The sequence below is a fragment of the Chironomus tepperi genome, unplaced genomic scaffold, assembly GCF_022539635.2.
Source record: "Chironomus tepperi strain 1889 unplaced genomic scaffold, CSIRO-AGI_Ctep_v1 contig_33, whole genome shotgun sequence".
Taxonomy (NCBI): Eukaryota; Metazoa; Arthropoda; class Insecta; order Diptera; family Chironomidae; genus Chironomus; species Chironomus tepperi.
This window is the reverse complement of record NW_027226155.1, coordinates 1,476,503-1,499,410: the sequence shown is the minus strand read 5'-3', so window position 1 is coordinate 1,499,410 and position 22,908 is coordinate 1,476,503. Positions and strand designations below refer to the sequence as shown.

General features: G+C 30.8%; 4 protein-coding genes and 1 long non-coding RNA gene across 6 annotated transcripts; 1 reads left to right on the top strand and 4 right to left on the bottom strand.

Annotated features, from left to right (window-relative positions):
- Nucleotides 1-346: 346 nt before the first annotated feature.
- lsn (vacuolar-sorting protein SNF8) lies at nucleotides 347-1,262 on the bottom strand. Its single transcript, XM_070645229.1, has 2 exons — nucleotides 987-1,262; nucleotides 347-925 (listed from the first exon to the last, which is right to left on the bottom strand). Exons 1-2 carry the CDS (start codon nucleotides 1,208-1,210, stop codon nucleotides 391-393), a joined length of 759 nt encoding a protein of 252 aa, XP_070501330.1. The 5' UTR covers nucleotides 1,211-1,262; the 3' UTR covers nucleotides 347-390.
- A 12,612-nt stretch (nucleotides 1,263-13,874) lies between these two features.
- LOC139095065 (choline transporter-like protein 1) lies at nucleotides 13,875-17,450 on the bottom strand. Its single transcript, XM_070646316.1, has 9 exons — nucleotides 17,357-17,450; nucleotides 16,650-16,748; nucleotides 16,455-16,533; nucleotides 16,345-16,385; nucleotides 15,697-16,290; nucleotides 15,458-15,568; nucleotides 14,808-15,083; nucleotides 14,453-14,740; nucleotides 13,875-14,386 (listed from the first exon to the last, which is right to left on the bottom strand). The coding sequence occupies exons 1-9, from the start codon at nucleotides 17,447-17,449 to the stop codon at nucleotides 14,099-14,101; spliced, it is 1,869 nt and encodes a 622-aa protein (XP_070502417.1). The 5' UTR covers nucleotide 17,450; the 3' UTR covers nucleotides 13,875-14,098.
- A 1,096-nt stretch (nucleotides 17,451-18,546) lies between these two features.
- Nucleotides 18,547-19,477, bottom strand: LOC139094925 (uncharacterized). The gene is made up of 2 exons (XR_011544807.1): nucleotides 19,272-19,477; nucleotides 18,547-19,211 (listed from the first exon to the last, which is right to left on the bottom strand). It is a non-coding gene; the product is annotated as an uncharacterized lncRNA (long non-coding RNA).
- A 543-nt stretch (nucleotides 19,478-20,020) lies between these two features.
- Nucleotides 20,021-21,000, top strand: SdhD (succinate dehydrogenase, subunit D). The gene is made up of 3 exons (XM_070646222.1): nucleotides 20,021-20,172; nucleotides 20,292-20,362; nucleotides 20,426-21,000. Exons 1-3 carry the CDS (start codon nucleotides 20,127-20,129, stop codon nucleotides 20,795-20,797), a joined length of 489 nt encoding a protein of 162 aa, XP_070502323.1. The 5' UTR covers nucleotides 20,021-20,126; the 3' UTR covers nucleotides 20,798-21,000.
- PTPMT1 (protein tyrosine phosphatase, mitochondrial 1) lies at nucleotides 20,917-22,724 on the bottom strand. 2 transcript variants are annotated; one of them, XM_070646201.1, is made up of 5 exons: nucleotides 22,589-22,724; nucleotides 22,317-22,458; nucleotides 21,974-22,114; nucleotides 21,509-21,589; nucleotides 20,918-21,443 (listed from the first exon to the last, which is right to left on the bottom strand). In XM_070646201.1, the coding sequence occupies exons 2-5, from the start codon at nucleotides 22,356-22,358 to the stop codon at nucleotides 21,066-21,068; spliced, it is 642 nt and encodes a 213-aa protein (XP_070502302.1). In that variant the 5' UTR covers nucleotides 22,359-22,458; nucleotides 22,589-22,724; the 3' UTR covers nucleotides 20,918-21,065. The 2 variants fall into 2 exon arrangements, with proteins under 2 accessions (XP_070502310.1, XP_070502302.1); XM_070646209.1 differs by lacking the exon at nucleotides 22,317-22,458 and having other exon boundaries at nucleotides 20,917-21,443; nucleotides 22,589-22,713.
- Between the last annotated feature and the right edge of the window lie 184 nt (nucleotides 22,725-22,908).

Genomic DNA, 22,908 nt, shown 5'->3' with positions numbered 1-22,908 from the left:
TCGAAATGTGGATTTAATTTAATTATATTAGACGACTTAGAGATTAATGAATACTCAATTGATTTTTTGAAAAGCTTCGAAGATCAATTACGTGATGAAGCTAGAAGGAACAACTTTAGAATAGTACTACTAACAATATTTAAGGATACATTGACTGACGAGATCAAAGAAGACTTGAGCAATTTTGTGATTATAGACTTTAATCCACTCTCCAAAGATGATTTTATTAAATGCATCGAATTACACTTAAAACTATTCAATATTACAATGAATGCACAAGAATTTGAGGAACTGAAAGAAATCGACTATAGTTCATCAGGCTGTAAGCTTATTTCCAAAAAACTAGTTTCTGTTTAATAAAGCTTTATTAGTATAATAGTAAGGAATAAATTATGTGGATTCAATTTTACTTATTCTTCCAGGAAACAAGCTTGGGAAATAATAACAAGGCTCATCATCACATTGACTGTCAACCCAAACAAGACCTTCACTGATTAATTTATCTATAGCTTGTTGAGTTCTCAGTTCATTCCATCCTAATTCCTTCATTAATAATGTTTTTGTGATTGCACCATTCTCGGTATTTGCTGCTGTGGTTAATGCTTTTGTTTCCTGTAAGTTTAATTCTCCAGGAATTGATTGAATAATGTATCGATTCTTTCCTAAAGGATGTACTTGGAAGCTATTGCCAAAAGCTTTCAATTTCTTTGTTGCTAATAATACATCTTCTGTGGTAATTTCTTGCTGCTTCTTTTGACGACGAGACTTTGCAAGTCTTTCCTTAATCTCACTTAATTCCATCATTCCACCTGTCGATTCTGCAGATGCTAAGCAAATTTCCACAATCTGTATGCTTAATTCGAAATAGAAGTCGCCCATTCCTAATACACTCCAAACTCCTTTAGAACTTGACAATGGATCCACACTAATTAATAGAAATCACCATTAATTATAGTTATTACTATACTGTATCAACAAAATCTTACCCAATTGCTGCACACATCTCTGTAAATTGTCTTCTGAATGTCGGGTTCTTCCTGATTTCTGACTTGTATTTATCGGAAAATTCTTCTAAATTTTCTTTCAAAGAACTGACTTGTTTGCTCATTTGTTCAAACTGTGAATCCTGCAACTGTGTTCCTTTGTCACGGAACTTGTCAGCTTCAAGCTTCTGTTTTTGGATTGCTCCAACTCCTGCTCGTCTTCTCATTTTGCTTAATTAATGATTTTGAATTTTCAACAAAATTTTGTAAATAAACAAGAGGGGCAGACAAAGTTTTGAATTTTATTTGGCAGTTACGGTTAGTTCATGTTTTACTGATTTTATCACCATATGTTGTATGATGTGTATCATAAGGAATAATAAGAGGTAGGGGTTGAAAAAGCTATTATGAAATTAATTGATATTGTTGAGTGTAAAGTTAAAAAATCTTTGAGAAAACCATAAAAATTCATAAAAATCTTGGTGTTATATGGTTTTGACCGAAACATTTGTATGGCTTTGTAAATTATGAAATTTAAATCTATTTCATCCGTTAATAAGCAAAATTTGAATGACACGTGTTATCAAAGCATAGAGACACAAAATCAATCAAATTGAATAGGAAGACATCAATGATAATACCTTTTAGTGAGGTCTGAAAAAATCAAAGATAGACGATGATTCGGCAGAAATTGAATTGGAGCGATTTAATCGTCAGGAAATAAAGCAATAATATTAAATGCTAATAGCATTAATTTAACGCAAACATGACATCAAAATATTTATAATCGAACGAATGTAAAAAGTCCTGTAATGTGATGCCGGAAAAATGAAAATGATGTTTACAATTTACACTATATCATCGATGAAAACCAGCCAGTCAAAAAATTAGGGGAGAGATAAATGAGCGAATGTATAGGAAGAAGAGTCAAATGAATCGATTTGCCTATAAAACGTTATGTAAGTAAAATAATAAAGGTGCTAAATTAGTACAAATGTCAATATTCAAACAATCCATAAAAGAAAGAAATACAAAACTTTTTTTTCGCTCGCGCGACTTGAATCAATTAATTTTCATCTAAAACATTCAATCGACCATAAAAGGAGTCTTTCATTCTCTCATAAAACTGTTCCAATCCTAATTAATTTTTCGAAACTAACATAAAAATGCTAAATGTTTGTTCATTCGTTCAATTTTCGTTGACAATATATTTTTTTCCCTTTTTTTTATCAATCTATCATGGAGTCATTTAGTATATTTAGTAAGAAGACTAATGACAAAAATTAATGATGATATAGACTGGAAAAAAATAGTGATTGTCTACATTTCGTGCCCAATTGCTTTAAAAATTATCAATCGATTTCATCAATCTCTCGCTTGTTATCAGTTTAAGTATGTTTAACCTATTTCCATATAATGCATCTATTTGCTGCCATTAAGAAGTGACATGAGAAATTTGCCACAATTTCCTTTCACTATAATTTTCTCATTCTTCGCCTTAACGATGTTCTTTTTGATGTTTGGTCTGGTTTATTGGAATGTCATTTTGTCTTGACTGGATATACAGTTTTACACAATGAATTGCAATTTACAAGTTTCTCGTAAATTTTAAAAACAAATTGATCAAAGTAAACATTAATTTGGCGCCTAATTTTGCTATTAAAGGGGAAATTTCTCGCAAATTCTTCTTTATTTTTTCAGAACTTCATAAGGAAAGGACGTCGATCTTCATAGCATTTTGAAGAAATTCATAAAATAAGTTAGCAAACAGCGAATAATATCGATTAATTAATAATAACCGTAACCGTGCTCCTATGAGGATTAATACTCAAGTTGAGAATATGGAACTTCAGTAATTGAACTGCAAATGTACGACTTCAAACTATTTTCTGCAGTAATCTCGTTTGGCTTCATCCTGCTCAAAACAATCAAACTAATCCTGCTCAGCGACACATCACCCTTCATTGGAATATAATTTAACAAAAAGCTCAGGAATCGATCTAATCTTTGATTTCGATCTCAATCCTTCCAAATGAAATATATGCGAAAATGATGGGAGCCAAAAGTGTCTTCTCAGAAGTCATTTCAAGGGCCTGATTGCAACACCCGAAATAGATGAGATGGACGAGATTCTGTAATCAATTTAAAACTGAAGTAAACTAAACTGATCACAAATGCAAACATTTAATTTGTACAAATTAGATTCTCAGATTCAGCAACAGAGTCATATGGAAAGCCTTTTGTTATAGCCTAAACTCCACCATCATAGGAACATGATTACAGTAAGTAAGTTGATATCAAATATATGCTAATAAGAAGGACATTAAAATAATATAATTGAAGTCATAAATAACCTCAAACATTAATCTTCATTATTGACAAAGAATTATCAAATTTAAATACAAAAAGGCCGTTAAAATTATTTAATGAGTAATAAAATAATTTGAATAATATTGCGCTATATTCATGCATCTCTAATGACATAGCTTCACCTTATTTTATTCTATAATGAGGGTGTGTGTTATTTCGCTTTAAATTTCTCACAAGGAGTAAAGGACAGAAATAAAAATGATAACAAAATCGTAGCTGTCAGTGCTTTTCAATATCATTATTACATATCCTTTTACATTTGGTTACTTGGATTCTCAATAGCTTTGTTAAATGACAAAAAGAAAAAGAAAAAATCAATGGTTTATTGCCACTGATAAGGACGAAATTAAATTCATGCTTCATGAGGGAGAATCATACATTCTTTTTTGTGTATTTTTCTATGAAAGTAAATGACAAGTCAGTAACCATTTTCATACACACCTTAGTTTATACGGTCTTTTTTTTCTGTATATATTCATTTAACATATTTTTCAGGCTTGGTTTTTTCACCTCATTCTCTGCACTAAATTAACTTCTAAGCCTTGGATACCAAAACGAAATTTATATATATAAATTGGAAAGGATGAAGAAGAAAAATGTAGGAGAGACAGCGTAAAGTAAAAAAAAAATTGAAATTAAGGTGAGGCGATGGACAAACATATTACATTGTGGCTGTTTGTAGTTTTTCCACTTCAGGATGAACGGCGTGTCCGACTTTTATCGATTCATTCTATAAATGGTATATTATGCTGCCTTCTATTGCCAACTCCTCGCAAATGAATCATGATGGAAGGTTCCATCACGACATATTGAGGTGCGGCTAAGCAGCACAACGAAATGTACATATAATAATATATCCTTATCCACCTTACCTGTCCATCATTTATTGCCAGTGCTGTAAATTCAATTAGTTAGTTCTTTTTTTTCAATTTTCTTTTTTTATTATTATGGAAAATTCAGTTCCTATCAAGCGAAAATCTCTTCATATGTTATGAGCCATGCGAAAATTCAAATTGTTCTCTCATTAATTCCGATAGAAAATAGAGAAAAGGATAATAAGGAATATAGGGAATAATAATAAAAAAGGGCGATAATGAAATTTTCAATTTGTGCCGCAGCGTAAATTTTTTATGACATTTTATTATCCTGACATTTTTGCTAAAAATGATTTTGTTAACCCCTCGTCCTTAACATTTTAACTCGCTCATAATAGCACTTAAATGTCAATAGACAAGTTAATATTGCCATTCATAATTCGTTACTTTCTTAAGCTTCTCATTCTCATCTATTTTCACCCATCCACGGCACATCATAAGTAAATTGAGTAAGAATAATGATTTGATGATTCATCAAAGGGATATATGGTGATGTTGTAAAGCATATTATGTATGAAGAGCGAAAAAATTGTGTCAATTGATGCTTTTTTTTTCACCATCATCATCATCATTGTCGTCGTTACAGCTAACTTTAATGCTAATGATATGGATGCACAGCCATACATGCCATATATGTATATTTATATTTGAGATGATAAATGGATAAATTTGTTGATAGAGCAGAGATTCAATTGTGACGATGATGATGAATACTTTTTTTTTCAATCCTAACAATCAATTTCTTCTCATATGACCGCAAAAGAAAAATCTATCTCGTTATTGATGTGAGCAAATTAGCTGTTGTTGATTGAATGACTTTTGAAACTGTTTTTAACGAACTTTTTAAAATTTGAAAAGTGTTTCTTGGAAGAAATTGAAAAATTGAATTCAAATAAACCGTTAAATTTTGAATTGACAATTGAGATTGAATTTAAATTTTTTAAATTTGAACATTGAGATTGAGAATTTAAATTGTTAAATTTTAGAATCATTCAAATTGACTTTTGAGATTTTTTTAAAATTTAAAAAGTTTTTCCCCAAAGAATTTGAAATTTGAATTTAAATAAATCGTTAAACTTTAAAATTATTCAATTTGACATTTATTGCCAATCCTCACGCTATTCACTTAAATCTCATAAAACGACAAAGTAATCAGCAATATACCATTTCAACCAAATTGCAAAAGTGCACCAAAGCGTCATAATGTGCCTTCATTAATGATATAATTTAAAAAAAATTCTCTATGATTATGCAATAATCATAAAAATAAGGGCATAATGACGTCAAAATGGCAGTAAATGATGAATAAAGAAAATCAAATTTATGATGCGAAAGATTTTAATAAAGCCTGGAAGTTTTTTTTATCGAGCATTCTATCCACATATCAAGTCATTGCTTTCTTCCTTTCTCCATATTCACTTATTTTGTCGAATTGGAATTGGGATTGTTTTGTGTGTCGGTACTTTTAAGCTTATGAAACAGGTGTGGATATTTATTATAAACAAAACATAGAATGAACAACAGATATGCATCCGGCAATAATTTATACTTCAAGTTTCCAATCCAATTATCCATATGTACACTTAGTGATGATTACTTGAAGTAGCAGAAGCTTATCAATTTAACGATAAATTACTGCTTGAACCGTTTGTCCATTCTTCCAATATATGAAGTCACATTATGGGCTTGTGAACAAACTAATTGAAGTAATTGCGATTCAGCTGACTGTTGTCCGTCCAAACGAATTAATTGATAGCCAACTATTTTATTGACCATTTTCGTCTTTCAATTTTTTGTATTTTGTGTTCTTTTTTTCGTCATTTTCATTTTCATTATATTAAAAACAGCAGTAGCTTATATACAGTTGATTCTCTTGTGATTCGAGTCACGCAAAATATATTCTTGTTTTTTATACATTTTTTGAGGTTCATTACTTAGTCAACTTTAGTAAATTTTTGACAAACATGCGACAAATCAAATGAATGGAAAAGAACTAAAAAATGTGACAAATTTCAAAGTGCAATAATGTGTCACAATACTTTTATTTACTTTATTTTGCATAGGCTCGAATATTCATTCTGTTTGAATAAATATTGCACTAGTATGGGCTTACAATTAAGCATGACTCATGCCATGAGAGCTAAATGTTTACAAATAAATGAAAAAAATTAGAAAAATCTCTCACTGTAGCTGTATAAGGCGCAGTGTGAGTCAATTTTCATTAATTAATGAGAGTATTAAGCGTTGTTGTTGGAATTTTTCGTGTACAAATTACATTTAACACTAAAAATAATATAAATTTTTAACTGTTTTTTTATATTTGAAATTTTCAAGCATGAACTGAAATGAATTGAACTTAAATTTCTGAACGAAACATTATAATCGAATTAGAAAAAAGCGTGTTAAAATCTGAATTGTGCTTGTATTTCGTGTTTTTAGACGTTGATAGCAGCCATAAACTAGAGGAACGTCATCAACATACTTAATTGAACAACAATTTGATAGAGGAAATCCAGTATTCATTAAAATCAGCTCAAAATTTTAAAAATTTGATAACAAAACATTAAGCTACCATTGGAAATTCTCGATTAGCATACTTTGAAATGTTGCATTCATGTTGACAAGGCAGTTGTATCTTTAGAACCAAGTATCTTCCAATTGGTTGTTTCCGTCAAGTGGTTGTCTCTTGGTAAGTATACCACCTCGTCGCTGTAGTGGTCACATTTCAATGTGTGGCGATCGTGATTCCGAATAGCACAATGTATTCGCCAGGACACTAGTACGTCGTGTTATTAATCGTTAGATCCAAAGTTGTCCTGACGGCTGATTTCAATCCATGTTTTGCGGTTCGGAGATGATTTGAGATGAGAAAACACTAATAGAACTCGAAATGATCAGAATTTTTATATCTGTAGATTTAAAAGGAACGAAACTTCATGTTTCATACATAATAGTCCTTAATACATTATAAATTTATTCAAAAGAAAAGAATTTCATCATCATAGTTACTACCTTCAATCCATTAATTTCATATAATTCAAATAAAAACAAAAAAATATTAAAACGAGCAAGCATATTGTATATTTCTCTTGAGGATCATAAAAATAGCAAAAGCTGCATGCACGACAACTCACATAATTTAGAAAGAAACTGCTATAAAATTATTTTACATTATTATTATTATTTTATGAGAGTGAGTATGTATCAATTGGGAGAAGTCAGTAAGAATTCCGAGAATCAACAGAAATTCAGAAATAATAAAAAAAAAAAAATATCGAGCGAAGAAGAAGCTAGCATGAAAAGAAATGTGCATTCTCTCTCGCTCTTCTCAAATAAAATATCGAATTGGAAAAAAGTATGTGCTGTGTGCAATATGAAAATATAATGTTGCTGCTTATGATTATCCACATTGCGTATTCACAAGCGCAAATTCTCTCTCATGTGCATTCTCTCCTCTCCTCATATAGAAGAAAGAAAAAAAAAATTGTAATACAAAAGAATTTATTTCAATGTTATAAAGATTTTTGTTTTGTGATATTTCAGTTTCTGGAGTGGTCGTTCGCGCGCGTGGAGAAAAGTCGCGGTTCAATATATACAAAAAAAAATTGTATATAAATTTTTTTCTATTCCTAAATCGTCGTCACACAACTCAAATCGACTGTCAAGTTAGTTGCTTTCAGTTGCTCGTGGTGAATAGTCGCATTTCTTGAAATGGTGGCGACATTAGCACATAGTTGAAGTTTAGTTTATAGTGTATAAGGCTTCTCATTATATTTCCTTTTTTTTATAACTGTTGTGTTTTGTGTATAAAAAGATAAGAATCTCTAAGTCCTTTGCACGATGGACATGAAACATAATAAAGAAGAAACGAGAAACTTAGAAACCGTGAAAGGTTAGGTGACCAAAACAAAAAAACTTTAAACATTAAAGGTTCTTTTCTTTTACCCAATTTTTTTTCCTTTTTCCTTCATTCCTTTCCTCTTAACAACACACGAAATTATTTTTATATATATTTATTGTGCGGTCTGTAATTGGAGCGCTCTGAAATCATAACGTCAAAGCGTGCACAAATGGAAAGGCTCATGGAAAAAGTGTAAGAATAATAAAATTGCCTCAATTTGCACGTTTGTTTTAGACGAACTATAAAAAGTTTGCTTGGTGCTATATACCTTTAACATAAATGTAGAATGTCCTTCAAGCACACATACTATTAATGGAGAAAATATATATCGGAAGGTAGAACTTTATAATTTCTTATCAGTTTTGCGAAAATCTTCCTCTGTGAATTTTCCATTCAATTTTCTTTCTTTTTTCTATTTGCGATGTAAGAAACTTGTTGATTTTTTCGTTCATTCCTTTCGTTTCTTTCATTTTCATTTTCAAATGTTTATGACTTTGTTGTCATCGATTTTCCAAAACCCCGTCTGCAATATTATGTCTTTCCATTTCATTCCTTTTTTTTTGTTGAATCTACTACTCACACTCTTTCCCGACTTCAAGCTGTTTTTATGATCTACATTTTTATTTTTCACAAGATGCTGTGTCGCCAATATATTTTTTTCTCTGTGCTGTTGCTCTTGTCGAAGAAGCATAAACGTTAAATTACTTTAAATGCGAGATGAGAGATAGAAGAGTAAATTGCGCAAAATATTATGAAAAAAAAAGTATTGGTAAATTGACTATCTCCGTTCGATACTTATTAGTTTTTGTCATTACGAATTCATATTTGGAAATATTTGAAAAAGCACTTCTTTGAAATTCAACGAGTGTACGTACCTAAATTTAGTCCGGCCGTTTTATTCATGATAATGGGCTATTCGTGTACATTTTGACTTGACTTCCTCAGTTAAATGTTATTAGTTTCCTTCCTAAATGCTAATTTGATTGTTTTTCTGTCCCAAATTTGTTGATTTTGCAAAATTGTGTTTACTTAAAACTTTCGTTAAAATTTGAATTTTTGAAATCCGTTAAACACTTAAATTCATTAACAATTCAGTAATGAGATTCAAATGGCAGTAAACAATCACATAGTTAATGTCAATACTTATTCAGTAAAATGCCATAAATAAAGGAGAAAAATATGTGTGTCATAAAAGCGTTCACAGTAATTTTCAGCATGAAAAACAAGCAGCATACTCGCACATATATTTTCCTCCCTCAGTCAACAGCAACAGACAAGACAAAAATAATTGTTAATTTACAAATGAAAAGAATATGTTAAATCAAAATAAAATAAAAAAAAAAGTTTTGCAATGGCACACAAAATAAAGAAAAATCAAAGATTTATTAAGACACACTGATGACTCATTCTCATACTCAAATTGTATGTATATATACACACATTTGAGTCTTGAAAGGCGGCAGTGGCAGTGAATTTATATGAGAGAATGGCTGAATGAGATAGCAATAGATGAGAAAAAAAAAGAACTTTGCGGTAGAGATCAAATTACTCGACAATTTACTGCCGCTTGTAAGTTGATGCAAAAGCCATAAAGTATGGAACAATAGCAATGGGAATTCTCATTGTTTATTTCCACATGGCTCATATCCGAACATTGAAAGGAAAAAAAAGCTCCATCAACATTAAAGAATGAATGAGAGAATTTGTCATTTTATTAAGTATTGTTGCTGCGAATAAAGAACTGTTGAAAAAAACGAACTAAAATTGACGACAGTTGACGAATTTAATTGAAATGAACGCCCACCTCTGCCAGAGAGCATTCACAATTCAAGTTTGTGACTCTATCTATCTAATTTATCCGCTAACTTTTCATTTTATTAATGCTATTTTACTTTAGAATAATAATAATGTGTGTGAGTAGTGCCATATATATATTTTATACCATAACTGGAACTTGTCAGTTCTCGCTCAACGACTTTCTTTCTAACGCGACATAAGCACGACATGGCTAATGGTTAATGTAAACATCAAACAATTAAAACTTTTTTTTTTCGACTGAAATTAGATATTTTTTTGATATTATTCGATGGGAGAAATATATAGCTTGCGAGTTTGTAGCATATTGGAACTCACAGCGCATATTAAATTCTCAAAAATATTTGCAAAATTTAACGGCTTCTAAAAATTCAAAAATTTACCGAAGTTCAAAAATTGAACCCGTTTTAACGAAGAAAATTCAAATTTTGCAATCAACTGTCAAAATGTTACAATGCCATCATGAATCATGTGCAAGGTCGCACTGTCAGCCAAAATGAGCATCATTTTCCAAAAGATAAAGTTCCATTAAAAAAGAAGAAGTTAAATCATGTGTAGGCGACGACATTGTGTGCTATTTTTGTATGTCGATTGTGCATTTATGAACTTTGCTATTTCATTTGATGATGTATTAAGCTCTATTGTTCAATGAACTGATGAGATGAGAGGCACATCCATAACTAAATTGTATATAACTTAAAGTAAATGGTTTTTTGGGGTTTCGTGGCATTTTAACTGCTGTTGCAATACAAGGCACAGCGATAGAACTTGACCGCATGAAATTAAGATGTATTCTGAGGCATGCATACACGCACAAGGAAATTTCCAAGTCCATAAAAAAAAGTTTATTATTTACTGCACTATTAATTTTTTATTTCCATGTTTTGCCTTTGATTTTCTTGTCAATTCCTTACTAAATTACTTGTTACTAACTGCCATATTGCTGAGTATATAGAAGGAAAAATAACATAGTTGTATGTCTAAAATGGGAAAACAAAAGAAAGAAAAAGAACTTTTAGCCAAAAGCCCGTCACGAAACTCTTTTTTTAAAATTTTATTAATGCCGTTCGCGATTCAAATTACGTAATTCTCTAATGAGAATTAATTCTTTTCATTCACATAAGTTGAATTCTTATTATTTTTTTCTCATGTGTTTCGTTTACTCCAATTTTCATTTGCTTATTGCCTCACTCTTTAGTTCATATTATTTAAAAGAATTAAAAAGCTTTTTTATACTGAAACAAAAGATAACATCGTCGTGTGTTGTCTTGAATTTGGTTCAGTAGTCAAGTAGTTCGGGAAGATTAAGATAGGTCAGTTTAAACAATGTTTGTGGAATTAAAATTGCTATTTAAGAATTTAGATTTATTCAAAACCATACAAATTCTTTCAAAACTCTTCAAATGTTTCACAATTTAAATTGAATAATTCCGTTAAATTCATCAAAAATTCAAACTCAATAAAATCATTCAGATTAAATTTTAAAATTACAATCATAGCAAGCATTCACATAAAAATCAAATTACCTTCAAATAACCCGAGTAAAGGATAAGAAGAATCAGACACAATAACATCCAATTCAATACACCTAATTTTTAACATTCCAGCACTTTAAATTCCTTTCTCACATTCTCTGTTCTCTGTTATTACAGTTCAAATGGCATCGAAACGTCACGAGACAAATAAAAATAAAAATGCAATTTGGCGAGGACTCTGCTTTTTTCCCAGCAAACATCAGTGATACCTTTTTAATAAATTTTTGATGAGGAAAAGTGATTTTTTTTTCTCGCACACGACCTGCAGTAAATTTTGCATAAACATCAATCACTGTCGCGCTATTAGAGGCTGATGAATAAATCTACTATTGTTCATCACTACAAATTGAGCGATACCTATTCGAATAACAATTTTATTCCAATTTTTTCACGTAAAATCTAACAACAACAACAAAAATTGGGAAGTACACTTGACTGCATCGCATAATTGCAATATCTCATGTGATCGACTAATTCATTTTATGTGTAATGAATACGTGCTCTTTTTGTGGGATGGATGATCATCGTCATTGAGGTACTGAATGATGAATGTAATGAGCAATGTCTATTCTTCAAAATAGACACAAACAACCTATTTTGAATATATTCCGTGACATGTGAGGAATGATTATGCAATAATCATACATAATTCAGTCAAGTTTGAGATTTTCACCCACGAGTAACAACACATAAATAAATTCCTTGTCATGTCTGCCTGCCAGCCAGCCTGTTTGACTAATGACTAATGAGCCTGAAATTTGCCTAAACCTGTTTTACGCTTTCCATGCCAGAAAAGAATTTTGCTATCGATTCCAGGTGTTCAACTGGATTAACATTAAAGAATTTCCATATAGTGAAATTATTCAGTTGGCGCCATGTAAGCAAGAGGCAAAATTCATTTCTGAACTCCTTTTATGCAATAAAGTCGAGGTGAGCAAATTTTTCAGGTGTGTTAGTTGTTGGGGTTCATCGGTGAGAAACATCTGCAGACCAACTACTTGATTGAGTGATCAATCCGTTTCAGTCAACAGTAAAAATGAAGAAGACGACGAGGAAGTTACCTATATAGGTTGTGGCTGTAAAAAGTGTTCTTTTGTGTTGAATTCAAATCACATTTTCGTGTTTATTTTAACATTTTGTGAATAAAAGCATGACGAAGAGTGTTTGTCGGAAAGGTATGTACTTGATTTATAGTATAGAGTAATTGAATGATTCATTGGATTAGAAGCAGTGAATACATTAAGCAGAATAATTGCTTTGTAGCTAGCTACAAAAAAAAATGTGTTTTAAAGCAATTTTCACAGAAAGAAAATCAATTTTTGTAAGGCACGGACGTGAAAAAATCTCAAATGGAATGGGAAAAATTAGCGAAATTGTTAATTTGTTGTTCTTAAGGTGTGTCTACTGCCGTAAATATGCTGCTATTCTCATTTTTTATGATTTTTTTGGTGTGGCACTTTCATTTATCATATTACACACACATTGCTTCTATCCACACGACATGCGAGTTCGACGACTTATGCTGGAAGTACATTTTAAGTACATACGGAAAAAATAGTACAAAAGGTTAAAAGTTCATATGAGTTGAGCGACATTGGCATCTTTTTTATGATCATCAATTGATTTTTTTCAATGATTACTTCTATTGTTAATGTTGGTAAGGGGTCATTCAGTTGTTACGTAAAGCAAGAGTTTAAATTGACAAATAATCCCCTGCCAGCAAACATTGTAAAGTTGAAAATTCTTAATTTTTGATAGAACCAAGCATGCTCATATCGATATTGTCATGTTTAATGCTTTGCTCACACTTATATAGTCCTTTCCAATCATTTTACCATAAAATAACAATCATATTGCTTCAAAAATTGACACCAAAATACTCAAGTGAGAATGTAAACAAATCACTTGCAAATTATTTTCAACACCTTTTTCCAACGAAAGTACAATTTAGGATAGAAATTCGAGCAGTAAGCTTTGTCAAAGAAACGTCAAGTTTTTTATCCAGTTAAATTCCAACCATAAAGCAGCATTATTACCTAAAATAAACTGAAAAAAATTTACACAATTGTCTTCATTCGCTTTTATTATTCAAATCATGTTTAATTTTTATTTTTTGAGAAATCTACATAAATATCTTGAATAGAAAAACATCTTTGCAGTCATACAAACTAGTACAAATCACACTAGCATAAAATTGTAGTAAAAGAAATGTTTCACACTTTGTAGGAAAATGATTTAATGGTAAATTTCATGCACTTCTTATCACAGTAAATAGTTATTGTTATTATTACTTATTAGATGTTCCATTTCAAAGAGGAATTAGAACTGTAAAGTTCAAATTTCAAGAACTTTTTATAATATTTTAAATAATTTAATTTTTATGACAAACTCGATCATTAAACGGCTTTTAGACTGCTGTATTGCTTTGTTACATTCTGTTAACTTAGTTAATCTAGAACTATATCTTTAAAGTTGTTACTCAACTAATGTAATTAACATTTAAAATGTTGAACACTCGTAAATTGTGTAAGTTTTATGAATTTTTATCACTTATTAGGTAGGTCATCATGAGTAACAGAGATCAATCACACTACTATGAGCAGTTTTGAGCTTATTGACTTATTTTTCAGCAACTGTCTTAATATTTCCATTGCCGTTCCACGAACTGTTGTTCTTCAGTGCAGCAATATCCATAGATCTTTTAGAATTTTGTATAAACTCCATCAGATTCCGACTCATAAAGTACGGCCTCGAAATTCCATCATTCATCTCACAATCCTCACAGAAACAAAGAAATATTGTGTCAATTGTCATCTCGTAAACCGTCAAAAAACAATGAGAAACGAGAAATGCAAATATAGCACATAGAACTATAGGAACAGATGGATGATGAAGACCCGGCAAGTTCTATAACAAAAGAATTTCTTTCATAAACTTTTGAATGTTGAAAAAAATTTAAATTTTAAATCTTACTTGTATCATTTCTATTCCAATCAGTACTGTTGCAACAACGACAAAGACCTTACCTAAAAATAATACAAAGTCGCCTACAGAATTTATGGCAATTACACGAAGTGCATTTGATGAGAGAAGTTGAAAGGCTCGCCTGCCAGCAATACAAAATGATGATCCATCAATGGAAACTATGATGTAAGCATTTTTACTTAAATATTGTAGGAAGCTTTCGAAACAAGCTAAGCAACACTGACACATTCTTAGGAGTGCAGTCGTTACTTGATTTTGATAGTTCTTTAGCAATGACTTTAATGAAAAAAAATTAATGATCAAAGAAACCTTTGTCTAGTTTATTTAATTCAATTATCCATACCTCAGTCCATTTTAGGATGATCCTTAAAAACTGTATAGTCGCAATGATAATCGAGCCAAGACAAATGCTCCCCAGATGATATCTTATCAAATGTCCAAAGGTCATTAAAATGGGTAAATGTAATTTGCCTTTATTGCGTGTAAAAAACCACTTTGATACGGAACCAGCTATAATAAAATCTTGACATCCATAAAGGAACTGTACGAACCATAGGAAGGCAAATAAATTCACCCACCGCGTAGCTGACATTACACCATCTTTTATGTAACTTATCTGCTAAAAATAATATAAATAAAGCAGACACAGAATTTTATGTTAATACTTAAACATTTTATGTTGTTTTATGATTTTGATAAAAAGGAATTACTGTTAAAAGCTTTATTGATTTGATTGAATGTCTGATAATTTTTTAATCATCAATTAAGCTATTAGCAGCTCTTCTTTGAATGAAATTATTGTAATTGTTCAATGTAAACATTAGAACTCTACAATTGTCAATACAGAACAATACAATTCCAAAATCAAAGCAATCTAAATTCAAATTTCAGTCATCAGTTGATGAAATCAAAAAGCTTTCTTATAACTTATGCATCAAGAACAGCATGCATTAATTCAAGAATTCATTAAAATAGAAATAAAAACTTTATCACCTTCATGGATGCCCCTGATGTTGATTCATGCACCTCAAGTTTACCGGCACTTTCAATCATTAATACAAAATAAAGCCACAAAGCTATTGTTCCAACCAAGGCAGCAAAGGTCTATTGAAAATGTAAAAGGAAAATATTTGATTGAGTTGTTCCTTCATGTTTTTTTGGAGGTATATAATTAAATAATGGAAAAGTAATAATGACTACAATTATATTATTCATTATGCATGACTATTTACCAATAAAGGTTCAAACAGCAATACAGGCATGTCCGTTAAAGCTTTTCCTGCCTCTTTGAAAAGCTCTACTACTAGTTTAATGCGTTTTCTCATAATAAGGAGCAGTAGTAAGATGACGACAGTTATACATGTTGCGATGATCGCTGCTACCAAATATGTCATGACCTTTTCACTATCTGGATCCTTTTTATATTGTGCATATTTCACCCATAAGAAAATTGATGCAATAAGACTAACGACAACGGAAGCAAAAAGAACAATCCAAACAACAAATCCGACGACAAATCGAAAAAGCACAAGTACGATGAATGAGAATGCAAATGAGATAATGCAGACATAAATAATTTCACGCCAACATTCTGTTAAGTCTTCTGAGACATCTTGAAAGTAATTGACAAGTCCTGTTCTCGATAAAAGATTCTCGCTTGTTACATCGCCTTTACTTTTCGGTACACATCTATTGAGGAATGTTCGATATCCGCTAACTGTGTCACATGATTCAACACATTGTCGATGGATGTAAGGATTGTCAGGATCATAATTGTTTTGTGTCTTTTCAACCAGTAAAAACTTTTCCTTCCTTTTGTCGGCACCCTGAAATAATTAATTATATTACTGCATGAATACATTAGGGACATATCCACATACCTTGCATCCTAATTTGTTATCCATTTCATTAATAACGCCACCTGAGATCAGAAAACATTTAAATCATGAATCACGATATAATCTAATAAATTATTTAATATAAAACATACAAACATTTCCACAGTCATCATATCCATTAAGGATCCGATAGATATTGCCATAGAGAAAACAATAGCTCACGAGAACGGCCTGCATACCAGTACAGGTGAAAGTATTAATTACATTTGAAGGAAATTGACAACATATAAATTCCATTGAGTAATCTAATGTAGATTATAATGATAATGAAAGTGCATTTCACTTACCAGTACGATAATGAATGCAATATGAAGAATTAGAAAGAATACATCAGTGCAGCCGCGATTTACAGGCAATACTTGCACGCTGTTTTGAGTTATTGTCGACTAGAAAAGGGTGGATTTAAAGTTTTTGCTTATAAATAATGCAAAAGTAATGTTATAGATATTCGAAAATTTTATTTGATAGCGCATAGAGTGCATTTCACGAATTAAAATAATTATAGATTGTTTGAAATATTGACTTCTAACGTTTTTTAAAAATTTGAAATTTTTAACGAAATTTTCTAAAGTTCAAAATTTTAACAAATTTAAAATTCAAATTTTTAACGAATTTAAAATTCAAATTTTTAACGACTTTAAAGTTCAAAAATTTAAATTTGAAAAATCCGTTAAAATTGAATGAAAATTCAAATTAACTTCACAATGAGCAGCGTAAAAGTAATCAATAAGGAACCACATGATATGCCGGTCAAAATGAACTTCTAAAATCCACTTTAAACAAATTCAAGGAATTTGTTATTCTGTGGTCTTGGCAACGACATTGCACTTTGCGGTTAGCAAACCCCCTACTTAAAAAATATGAAAAATCCGAATAAAAGAATGTCAAAGTATTCATTGAACATAGTTTCATTGATTGTCGAAATTACAAGCTAATGTCCTGTCTTGTTAGCACATTATCTGCCTCGGTCAATTGAAACTTAATTAACACTTACGTTCGTACTGCTTCCAATCAACTCCGGCGACACTTTTGATTCTCTTTTCTTACGTATATCGTCACTTCCACAACAGCACAAATAATCGCACATATTTTTTAATAAAACCAATTTAATTAATACTTTTTACACAACAGAATTTAATTAATGATATGACTGTGATTGATCCTTTTGTAGACCAAAATGAATATCTATCGAATCAAACATAATAGCTACTGCATTGAATGCACAACCGCTTTCCACAACATGCAAACTGCGACTGTCTTTACCATTCTGATTTACCACATATATGGTCTTTATTATTACATCTAATTTCTTTTATATGGTGGACAGTGAATGCCGTCGATATAGCTGCAAATATTTATTCATTGGAATGTCCAACTAAATTATTTGACTTGATAGTGTTTTATCGTGTTGCTATTGTTCTATTTTTATTGTAATTACTTTGAATTTTTTAATTAACAATATTGGATTCTAATGGGTTATTTTTATCCTCTATGTCCTATTTCCATGACCTATTTATTTCCTCCAAAAAAAGGGTCAAATATCATATTGAGCACTGTAAGTATGCGACACTTTCGATATGTTGTCCATCAAAAGAATGAATGTATTAATATAGTTGGTATAAAGGCATGTAAAACAGACAATACATTATTTATTAGTGTAGGATTTTCTACATATGTACATGCTTAACAAAAATTCTAATGCTCATTTGAATAGTCGATTTATTGATAAACAAAGCTATTCACCGATAGTTATGATTGATAAATGTATGATAAATGACCATTACGTCGAATGTTGGTAAAAATAGGACATGCTGTATATTTTCTGTTGCAGGTGATTAATAAATTAATATTTTTCTATATTTATGGAACTAAATGGGACAGCATAATCATGCAATCTGTTGAGGTATTTATTGTTTTGTGACAATTAATGGAATGATGGAATTGTAATTAAAAAAATTAGCTATTGCATGTAGTATAGGGTTTTTATTCTCGGGTTTCGTAACTGTCGTTGGGTGTAAATGTAATTAAGAACTAATTACGGATTTTAATATTTCACAATAATGTTTATTCTTCGGAGTTCAAATACAAACTGAAGTTTTGATTGAAAAGGGGCTTTCAACTATGTACAATGAATATTATTCAAATCTCAAATGAACGTTATAACAGAGATTAAAATTTACTAAATTCCGGGATCACAAATTAAAACCGCTAAAAGCCATTCTTTATTTTGCATTCATAATTATGAACAAATTATATTACACGTGACAATATTCCCACTTAGGTAATTATTCAAAGTTTTTATGAAATGAATAATGATTCTGTTGTTGTCCTTTGCTTCTTATTTTATTGTTCTTCAATAGATTGAGCATTACCACTCTCAGCAATTATTTTATTTAGTCTTTCCAAGAAAACTGAATCTTCCAAAATTTCACCAACGAGCATGTCGAAACTTGGTGGACAGTTTGATGTCAGTCGAACCTTAAACTGTGCGATTGTAGCTTCGTCAGCACTATTAATATAAGCGTCTGTACACATATTTTTAGCAAAATATGCATATTGCAGTGCAGTAAGTGGCTCCAACAATTTTGTTCCTGTATTTGTAAGCAAATTATTTTCAAAGTCGATGTAAATCAGAGCTGAATTTTGTGCAAAGACTTTTCCGTCAAGAATCTTAATTAAGTTATTCCACATAATAAGAACTTTCAGGTTTTTGAGAGGACTGATGTCATCTTGGGTTAATTCAGTGATCGATGTATTTTGTAGATCAAGAAGTTCAAGGTTTACAAAAAATTTATCAATATTGCTTGGAATCTTATGAGCTTGAAGTTCTTGATTTGAGATATTCAAGCCTGAAATGAAATGAATGAATGAGAACATCTTGCTTTATAATTATGAGCCATCATATTTACCAGTAACATCCGAGTTTTTCTTCTTATTAATGTGATTTTGAAAAACAAACTGAATAGCATCATCATTTTCAGCCAAAAATATAACGTTTGCACTGCAAGAGTAAATGTCTTGTAGAATCGAATAGTTTGAAACTTGAAAAGAACAATCCAAAATCATTCCATCAGCTTGTAAAAAGCTGGCTAAGATTACAGCAATCAAGATAAACGCTTTCCTGTAAAATTTACAATTTGGATTATAAATCTTGTGAATCCATAAAATTATCTTATACTCACATTTTAAGTTAGTGACTTTTGTTTAGAGCCTAAGCTTTAGTCTGATTGAAATGGCACTAGTTGCAAGCATTTTTATAGTCCACTCCATTATCTCAAAAGTGCACTATTTTCTCTGATAAGATCCATCAAGTATTAAAGGTAAATAGACATTTCTGAGAAATGTTTGTTTTAAAATAATAAAATTATTAACGTAATTAACTATTGAATCATTGTTTGGATAGTTTTGATTAAGCGGTGCTGTTAACTTTTGTAAATAAAAAGCTTTTCCAGGAAGATAACGAGGAAGAATATTCAAATTCAATTACATAGGAAAGCCTAGAGAAAAACAAAAACTGATTAAAGTAAGCTTTCGATTTAAATAATTAAAAATCCATCTAGTATGCGGTGTGTAATTCAAACAAACAAAAGCTTACATGAAAAAGATCAACAAGTAGAAAGAAAAACAACTTTTAAATTTAAATCGCAGGTGTAACGTATAATAAACATTTGAAATAAGCTTTGTATTCAGTATTTTGCGAATCGCAGGGCAATAAAGTGAAAAAAAAAGTCACAGGAACTTTTTATTAATTTACTGTCTTAAAAATGGCTCTTTCATTGTTAATTCGTTCATCATCCAGACTTCCACAAGGTAATTAATAAGATTATAAAGTTGCCGGCTAAGAACATCCTTAATTCGTGTTGCATAACATTTTGTCAATAAAAATTCGGAACGCAATAAATGTTTTCATTTTTTTCTTATTATTCTAGTCTTAATTAATTCATCACGAATTACCGGAGCATCTTATACACCAATTCTCGCAAAGCAGATCACTATTAATGTAAGAATCTTCATAATTAACACTTTTGGCAATGCCAAATTAATTAATAAATTTGTTTTTTAGAATGTTCGTCCAATTTCTGTATCTCCAATCCGTCAATCAGCAACTGGAAGTCACGTAGCAATGTGGCAAGCAGAAAAGGCTCTTTCACTTGGATTATTGGGAATTATCCCAGCATCTTTCCTCGTTTCCTCACAAGCCACCGATTATCTAGTCTCATTGGCTCTTGTTGTACATTTCCATTGGGGTATGGAATCAATTGTCACAGATTACGTTCGTGAATGTCTTTTTGGAAAATTCGTACCTAAAGCTGCACATGCTGCTCTATTGTTATTCTCAGCAGCAACTTTGGCTGGTCTCTTCATGATGGCTTACAATGATCAAGGATTGACAAAGACTGTCAAGAAAATCTGGGCTATTCAGCCAGCTAAGTAAACCAAAGTTATGTAAAATTTAATGTCTCACTATGATTTATTGTTTTAAAAGAAATCAAAATTTTTCACACATTTAAATAATGTAGAAGTCATGTTCAAAAAAGAAGTTATTATAAATGAAGGAACTGCAAATTGTATTGCTTTGAATTATTTATTTTCCAAATATAGAAAAAGCGAACAAATATTATAAAGTAACAAAACAAACTTTGGATATCTTGATCTATAGTTTTTAACCCGTCAATATACAATTGTCATTCTATTTCCAGAAATCACGTCTTTGTTCCTTTAACATTATCTCTATGAAACAATCTAAGTGCTTCCCATTGTGCACTATGCAAGAGTATATGTGGTCGGCAATTTCTCATATGATCCACTGCTTGTTCTGGACTCCACTTATTCCTCATCATTAAGTAACATCCAACTAATGTCGCCGAACGCGTCCTGCCTGCTTTACAATGAACATAAACGGTTCCATTCTCATTTGAATCATTATTACTATGAGTTGGTGCTAAATCCTTGATTTTTGACTCTTTCGTCAGGAATGAATTGATGAAATTAACACCATTATTAAGCTTCGTCTGATTAGGAGATTCAAAGATGTCCGTCGTTGGAAGTTGAAGAAACTTTACTCCTACATCTTTCCATTGCTAAAATTTTATATAAAAATTCTATTTTTAGAACATATTAGGAAAGAACATGCGGACTAAAGTACCTCAGCATTATTCGATAGAAACCATAACTCATAATCTTCATTCATCGACACGACACCTTTGATGTTCTCTTTTTTCAGCAGCTGAAAGTATTAAGAAGATATAAACATTTTGGCAATTAATTGGAGGCATAAGGAGTGAACTGGATGTTAAAAGTATTGTGTGCCTTGATTGTTGATCTATGCTATCGATTCATCTAACTGTTACTATTGGTCAACTGAATGTGTTAGGAACGAAATTAAATAAGTGCTTTGGATATTGAAGGTCAACCAATCATTCATATGACCAGGTGAAAGGAGTATGATTGTCAAAACCGTTATGTGCGTACGATTTTGTGCTCATTAACAATAACATCTCTCATCGACCATCACAGCTTTAATTTCCATAAAATATTAATCAACGCCAAATTGGACACAAAATACTTTTATACTGTATCCAATTTCACAAGTGAGCATGACATATCTTACCTCCGGTACCATGTATCGAAAAGGAAGTGCTCCTAGAATGACATTTTCATCGATTCTATTGTACCATTGTCGTGCTGACACCCGCTCCATAAAAACATTATAGAATAATGATGGATAGAAAGTCACACGTGCGAACATTGCCTAAATATGATTTATTCAAGAATAAGAAAAGTAGATATGATGTCAATGTCAATGAGATGAGTCTATAAACTCAATGGATATGAATTAAGTCAATATGTATATATGTACAACTTATTGCACAGAGTGATGAGTTAATACTGAATACATGATTGAAATGGAAGTAGAAAGTAAGAAAAAAAATGAGTTAGTGCTGCTCACTCACCAGTGTCATCTTCGATATATTATCAAAAATTTGTGACGTCATAAAAGCTGTTGAATCGGAAGTAAGAAAAACCAGTTGTTTGACCAACACCAATAAATATGTTATAATACAATAAGTTTCTTTGGAGATACTTCTTTCGGCACTGTTAAATGAAAATTAGCATAAATAGTATAGTCCCATGCTTTCCTTTTTTCCTTTAGATTATCATATGTACATCCTTCTAAATTTGTTATCACTGTATGGTTAATCCATGAAATAGTTAATTAACTTACCCTCAATATTTTCTAATTTAACAATAAATAGCTATTAAATACATTAAATTATTTAAATAAATACTCTTCAAAGAGAAAAGTGATTCCTTATGTAAAAGAAATAAGGTCAACAAATAATCTGTTACTTGACAAGTGCGAATCGCAAAGATTTCACTTGCGAATCGCAATTCGATGAAATGAAAATAAATATAATTTTCATTATTAATTCTTTTGTCTGATGATATTTTCTCATGATTTACATGATGATTATCCTAATTTCACCTTTATTTACAATCCTATAACCCATTTAAACTAGTTTACATAGATCCTTATCAATTATT